Source organism: Symsagittifera roscoffensis, chromosome 9, assembly GCF_963678635.1.
Source record: "Symsagittifera roscoffensis chromosome 9, txSymRosc1.1, whole genome shotgun sequence".
Taxonomy (NCBI): Eukaryota; Metazoa; Xenacoelomorpha; order Acoela; family Convolutidae; genus Symsagittifera; species Symsagittifera roscoffensis.
Window position 1 is genome coordinate 22,630,788 of NC_087070.1, and position 7,157 is coordinate 22,637,944.

At 33.4% G+C, this 7,157-nt stretch overlaps 1 protein-coding gene across 1 annotated transcript; it reads right to left on the reverse strand.

Moving 5' to 3' along the window:
* Positions 1-1,960: 1,960 nt before the first annotated feature.
* LOC134854425 (ciliary microtubule inner protein 2B-like) lies at positions 1,961-6,851 on the reverse strand. The gene is made up of 5 exons (XM_063870666.1): positions 6,563-6,851; positions 3,783-3,980; positions 3,285-3,312; positions 2,982-3,205; positions 1,961-2,275 (listed from the first exon to the last, which is right to left on the reverse strand). The coding sequence occupies exons 1-5, from the start codon at positions 6,624-6,626 to the stop codon at positions 2,235-2,237; spliced, it is 555 nt and encodes a 184-aa protein (XP_063726736.1). The 5' UTR covers positions 6,627-6,851; the 3' UTR covers positions 1,961-2,234.
* Between the last annotated feature and the right edge of the window lie 306 nt (positions 6,852-7,157).

Genomic DNA, 7,157 nt, shown 5'->3' on the forward strand with positions numbered 1-7,157 from the left:
CTGATCACCATTTTTTGGCAACCACGCTCTCCCACGATTCTGACTACCTCAAGAAAGGCTCCTAGGACTTCAGATGTTGTGATCATACAAATACCACTATTTTCTTTTTTAATTGTGTTACATCAAAGTAGGTAAATTGAAAAACTTTCAAATACAGCTGCTGAAACTTTTACCCTTTTAGTAAGACTTCTTTTATGAAAATAGTAGGTTCGTTTCTTTCCTGTCATATCTAATTCAGGTGATAACATTTTTAATTGTTGTGAGAGTGGTCATTAATATGTCAAAAACAATTTTGAGCATATTTTGTGCACGGTTTAGAAAAAATTTATCTTGAGCTTGCTCTTTTGGCTTCGGCTCCCCTATATTTTAGTTGAATACGGCACTAAATACGCCGTGAGAATAAGTTTGAGGCTGGTCAGTCAAAACTGGATATATTTCAAAAGACAGGAGGGAAGAAATTTTCAAAAAAATGTAACAGCTAGGGAAGCGGGGAGAATCCCTTCCCTTCCTCCTCTTTCTTTCGCTACTATGCAAGACTGGAGATGAGGGAAGAAGTATTAAAATTGCTGATTATAACGAATGGTTATTTACAAGTTTTTAATCAAAATCCACTTTTTTTTAAAATTTTTTGGTATATTTGATTTTACGTTTTGATCATTCAAAAACCAAAAGTAAAACCATATAACTAAAATACAGTGTAGCCCTTCTGAGTTATGCTTAAGTGTTCAATTGATATCACAAACAGTCTTGCTATTATTGGGTGAACAGATTAATTTTTGTTCCCAGAAAAAAACGATACAAGCTTACTTTTTGCAAAAGTTTTGTATGCAGTTTATAAGCTATCTTGAACTCTCATTTCACATTAGCTGCATCAGCTTAAGATTTAGGTATTCGTACAAGAAGTAGCAATAGAACACTACAGAAAAAGGAGAAAAATAAGAGAAAACTTACCATAGTGATCAACTCCACAATGTAGAGCTCGTAAAGGACACTCGTACCCTTTTCGCCAGTGCCTCGTGGCTTAATTTTGAAACATAAAACATTCCGAAATCCACTAGAATTAGAAATTGTTTTATTTATGAAAATATGCGCACCAGAATCATAAATGTCAATTTTATCCTTTTTCCACTGATTCCTTGATGAAAAACTACTGAAGTATAAATTTTCCAGTGTTGTGTTTTAAAAAAAATTGATCATGGTTCAGAGCTGCAGTTTACACTATAATGAGAAAAATTGAATCGGGTTTAAAATCGCTGCAAGATTATTCCCGGAAATATTCGAAACATGGGCGAGTGTTCGAGCTCGAATTCCCGTATTCTTGAATTTTCTCTGATTTAATCTTTCTTCCAATGAGCGTTTTGTTATTTTAGCTTCTTTCCTTATTGTATAGTTTTAGAGCTTCTGTTTTCTATTGTCTCGAACACGGGAAGTTGATTGTTTGGGTTGTAGTTTTTTTGTGAGCATGTTCAGTCAGCAGAGAATAATTTTCTGAGACAGTTTTGTAGACTCGGTTTTTTTGTGCAGTCAACTTTTGCGCTATTTTTGTATTATCAGAAGATTCTAGTTCTTGGGGGAAATAAAACTGCACTGTCCCAATTTCAGGCAAAAAGCGACCCAAAGTAAAAGCAAAACTTGAAATTTTCAGTTTATACTTTTAACATCTTGAAAATTTCCATTTTTGATTTTTAGTTAAATTTGCCGCATTTAACTGAGCAGTTGAGTGGAAAAGATGATTAATTCTTATATAAACTTTGTTTATTTTTGTAAGTACACTAAGTTCTACGGCAAAATGGAATTAAAATTGATTTTGAAACTGACTAAACTGCAAGTGGCGCAAAAAATGTGACTTACATTTTGCAATACACGAATGGACAAAATTTAACGCAAATTCAGGATTTTACTCACTAAACAGTTTCTTTTCAAAATCCATTTTGGACAAAATTTCCTACGATAAAAATTTGGCATATACCAAGAGCAAATCGTCAGAGGTACCATCTTTGAAAATATCAATATTTTAATTTAAATATTTAGTATCAAAGAGAAAGAGAGAGAGAGAGAGAGAGAGAGAGGGGAGAGGGAGAAAAAATTGATCAAATTCAAGTTTGCAAGATAATTAAGCATATATACAGCGAGTTCAGTTGCTTTTCAACGCCCTAGGGATTTTCTCAATGGCATCATCTCAAATGGTTTTTTCGCCTCCCCTTCTTTTTTCTGACGTTGTGCTTCACTTCTCACTAATCGTAATATCTACTGTGTCCAAATCGGAACTTCTGACCTGAACATCCCACAATACTGATTACGCTTAAAAGAAAACCAGACTGCGTGTATCAGGGCAAAACCCTGAAAGTTCCCAATGCCGTTTTTTACTATAGAAATTTAAAATAAACAAATTCCTGAAAATTTCAAACAAAAAAACTGAAAAAATTTCATAATAATTTTTTGTGGATTTTTTTTAGAAAATATCCCCACGCGCTATTTTGAGTACAAATTATACAGTAGCAAGTTTTTGAAAAGACCAAAAAGGATGCCTCAATTTAATTTGAAACTACTTCTAATACGAATTAAATCACCGCTTACGCCTCAATAGCTTAAAATATATTGCGCTTCAATTGTCTCAAAATTGGCCAAAAATTGGCATTCTTGAAAACCCCATAACTTTACAAAAAGGTTCACATGTGAATTATTGTTTTAAACTTGAGCTCAAGATAACACTATCTTTCAACATATATAAAAAAAACTGTCAAAAATTGCTAGTTAGAAACCCGAAATTTGTCTGGAGAAAAAAACCACCCGAGCACACTCCGTCACTTTCGTGGAAAGTCGGAACAAAAATATTCTCTCGCTGGCATAAATTCCAGTCTATTGTGAATATATTGTTGTCGATTTTTGCCTCTTAAATTGCTTCAATTTTTTTTATTTTATTACAATTTTTCATCCCGAAATTTTCGTTGTCCCAATTACAAACAATGCAAACAAATAACCTGGAACAAACCCTCCATATCTGGGTATGATAATGGGATAGATTGATCCTGGTTTTAAACTTTTCTGCGAATCCACGCCGAGCCCTGATAAGTCGTTCACACTTTTGCTCATTTCGCTGCTTCCTGTTTCTCTTGTAGATTTTGATTTTCTCGGGGAATGCTCATTTTGGAACTTGTCTATGGCTTCTTGTGATGTGTATTTGAATGATTTGCCGAGGGTTTGTCTTAAATTAATATTAACTTATAGCGTATGGGAAAGTACCAAAAGCATTGGTAAAGTTGAAAAAAAGAAGACATACTTACATGTATCGTGGAATGTGGCCGTCGTAACCTTAAAAAGTATAAAAATTTGATCTTTTTTTATTATATTGTAACAATTTCTGAAATTGAATTAACAAATCAACCTAAAAAAAACGGTCCTTATTTAATACTATGGTTTGATTTTTATATGAGCTATTCGTCCTACAGAGTTCCACTAAGTAAACTTAATTTAGCAAAAGTTAAATATCTAATGACAGTGATTTTTATCAGATATTTTTTGCAGGAACTGTGTTATGAAGAATAAAACCACAAAATTCTTGATTTTCTTGATTCATAAAAAAAATCTACATTGAATGTTGATATTTTTAAGTTCTGGCTGTGTAATTTTGAACTAAACTTCAAAATGCCCTTTGTTTTTATTACTATCACAGAACTTGTTTTGAAAATACGAAATAAAGCCAAGCACTTTCCAAGCGGGAGTCTGAAAGGAGCACTTTGTATTATTGGCTTCTTAGTCACTCAATAATTTAATGCTTTTACCAGCTATGGCCCACTCTGGTCCATACAAGTGTGACCTATCGTATGAGGGGAACTTCTCCCCTCTGGGGTTGATGCCCAGATAGATCTCCTTCTTCTCCCTCTGCAGTTTCACCCTGTCTTTGTTCACTGTATCTTCAGCAGTGGCTGCGAAACTCCTCCCCAGACACTTAGTTGTTGTGTTCACTTCCGGAACATGACCTGAGCAAAATTCAGGGCTTTTAGTCAACTTCACAAATTCGCGTTGTCAGAAAATACGAATATTGATTAGACAATGGTCGCACGTCATTTGTTGAAATGACGCAAATGGTGAAAATAATTTAGAACTTTTGAAAATGTTTATCAACAAAATTACTTTACTACAAATTGTTTTTTCAACATGGTACCTACTGTGCGGCTTTGCAAGACTTTAATTGAACCAGTTCTACAGTATGGTGTTTTGATTTATAGGCTAATCAATTTAACAGATTTAGGAAATTCGTATGCTAAGATTACTCTTTTCTTTATAGAGAACTGATAGTTTGCGAATTTGGAAAAATAAATAAAACTTATTCACATTGAAAAGATTGCAATTATAAACTGAAGAAAACCCTGTTTTGAAAGCATCCACGAATTCGAATAAAAAATTGCAAAACCACAGTTTTTTGTGCGGTTCAAAAAATGAAAAGATTGAGAACTTTGAACACAATTACCGGTAGAAAAAAGAACAATAGCTTATAGAGTACGTGTTTTTTTCAATTTTTTTAGTTAAAGACGACAAAAGTTTAGCTGCTTGTTTCAATATTACAGACAAATTAAAACAAAACAAGATGCTGCACAACTTCAAAAAATAGATAGTTTTTAAGATGATGCCAAATATTTGTGTGAACGTGAAAACAATGTGAAACGTGAAAAGCACCGTTTTCACAAGCAATTTTGTCGGGAGGTGCTATATATTTGAGAAGAAAAAATTTGCGATGTTTCGTTCAAAAAAGCGTTTCACAGACATTTTCGATTGTGTGGATAGTTAAGTATTTTATGCCAAAAAAACCTGCTGCACCGTATGATTAACCTCCGGGTTAGGCCTCTGGCTGGTTAAAAGGTTAAGAAAACTTTGAGCAATTTGAAGGCGGCCTAGTTTTTAGTTTAGAGGTTTCAATTAATTTTTATGGAGGATAATTTTTGACAAAAGTGAATAATTTTCTTTTGAAATGAGACTTTTCCTAAAAGTGTGTCAATATTTTTTGTAATTAAATTTTTTCCTATTTTTTTCTTCAGATCCAGTTATCAATCACTATTGCAATAGAAAAATATCTGTCACGCTTGTAAGTTATTTTCAACTTATAAACCTAAACTCAAGTAGTAAACGAAATTGTACTGGAAATTGGCAAGGAGTTAGGGGGTTGAGGTGGGCGAAAAATGTATCGATAGTATGGACAGTCAGAAGGGGTGATATATTAAAATAGGTTGCACGTTTTACTTTCCACTAGTTTAAATCTTTATAAATAGAATATGTACTCAATTCATAGAATTGATCCCAACCATCTGCTTATTGAGCCAAAGTGTTAACCACTATAATATGCAGTCTCTAAACATAACACGATTGACCCAACTTATACAGGATTGATAGACAAGTTGACTCGCGTCAATACATGAGTCGAACACGAACCTTACATTATATACATGTTGCCCAAAATTTTTCGGCATTGTCAATAAAGAAATCTCTAAAAGTAATCTCTAAAGTAATCGCTAAAATTGTGAGATCTGGCATCAACTTCTGGTTGATCTGAATGCATTTTTTTACCAAGTACAAAAATTTCTTTGCGATCCCTTTAAATTAATTCAAAAATTGCAGTGATGAGTACAGTCCAATCCATTTATTTTATACTTCCGAAAAAAATTAACAGCGGACATTGTTCGACACACAAAATCGGGAAAGGACAACTGTGGTTGACAAATGCGGTCGGTATTCAGGTCGGTCACCCCAACTCGGAATGTAAACACCTAATTTCAACCATATGTTAGCATCATACACAACATTGTAGCCTTGCTCCTCATGTTGTGACTTCTTGTTTGTGCGACAAAAATAGGAAGCTCAAAATTAAGTTACAAAATAAAACAAACCTACGTTACATTGACTAGATATGTTTTTGAGAGCTTTAAATAGAAATAAAAAGTGTAACGACAAAAAATCGAGGATAGGGTGGAACGTTGGCAATTCAGTTTGTAAGTTTGATCAAGTTCTGCAATTCAAAAGAAAGAATAGTTTAGACAAAAAAGTTTTAATGTACATCTCATGAGCTTTATTTGTGTACAAAAATTGTTTTTTTTTCTTAAATATAATTAACTTGATAAGAACTACTCTTGACAAACTTTTGCTTTTATTTGAAGCTGTCAAAATTGTTTGCGTATGTCTGCAAGCAACCTTCAGAACCAGTCAATCGTAGTTCTGCTTCATTTATTTTAATTCTTTTTGTAAACATTTCGTTATGGCACACAGTATAGCTCACCTTGGCTCTTTTTTACAACTTCGTGCAAACAAGAAAATCGTAATTACTCTCGAGTTGAAGTGGTCGTTATATGTATCGACCCAAAAAGTCGACCGTTGTACTTTCTCAACTCTGTGGGTTGAACAATGTCTGATATCAACTTCACTTTAAATTGATTACTTATTCGGAGCGTCATTTTTTTACCTACCGACATGTATTTACGTGCATGTTCGTCAAAATAATTCGTGGTGGGAGGGTTAATAAAATGACTTTTATTAACCCTCCCACCTTATATTTTTGTTCAAAAATCCTTACCTTGGTATCCGACAATGTATGGTAGTCGAGGACTAGGACGTGGCGAAGTGATGTTCACAGCCATTGTTATCACAACAAATCAACAACCATCCAAAACAGCTATTAAAACGACAAAAAATATCTTTTTTGATTTAGTTTTGATTTTTTTTTGAAACAGCTAAATTATCAAGAAGAATCAAAAGAATGAAAAGCCTGTTGTGATTATTAGAGTGATGCTTCAAAGTTAGTTTTAATACACACAAACTCGTAAATTTGAACGTTTGAATGATTCGCTTAAACGTTTTGTTTAAAACGCTGGAATGAACAAGCAGATTATAAATGTTTGATTAAACGCAGTTTTATGGTTCAAATCAATGAGCTGCTTCAAAAAAGGTTCCAGAAATGAACAAATTTTATTCAAATGGCAACACATCACCAGCATTTTAGACAAACCATTACTGAAATCGATTAGTTTAAGCAAATGATTTGCAAGGCTTCACTAATTTGTCTCCTAGTTAAGCTGGAAAACTAGGTCTCCTAGTTACGCTAGTTTGTTTAAAACGCTGGAATGAACAAGCAGATTATAAATGGTTGATTAAACGCAGTTTTATGGTTC

Bases quoted from the DNA above. Each gene is read 5' to 3' on its own strand.
- LOC134854425 (XM_063870666.1), bottom strand. From the start codon at position 6,626: ATGGCTGTGAACATCACTTCGCCACGTCCTAGTCCTCGACTACCATAC. The intron at 3,313-3,782 runs GTAAAAGCATTA...ATACTTTTTAAG, and splicing joins ACCAGAGTGGGCCATAGCTG to GTTACGACGGCCACATTCCA. The intron at 2,276-2,981 runs GTTATTTGTTTG...TGGGATGTTCAG, and splicing joins ATATGGAGGGTTTGTTCCAG to GTCAGAAGTTCCGATTTGGA.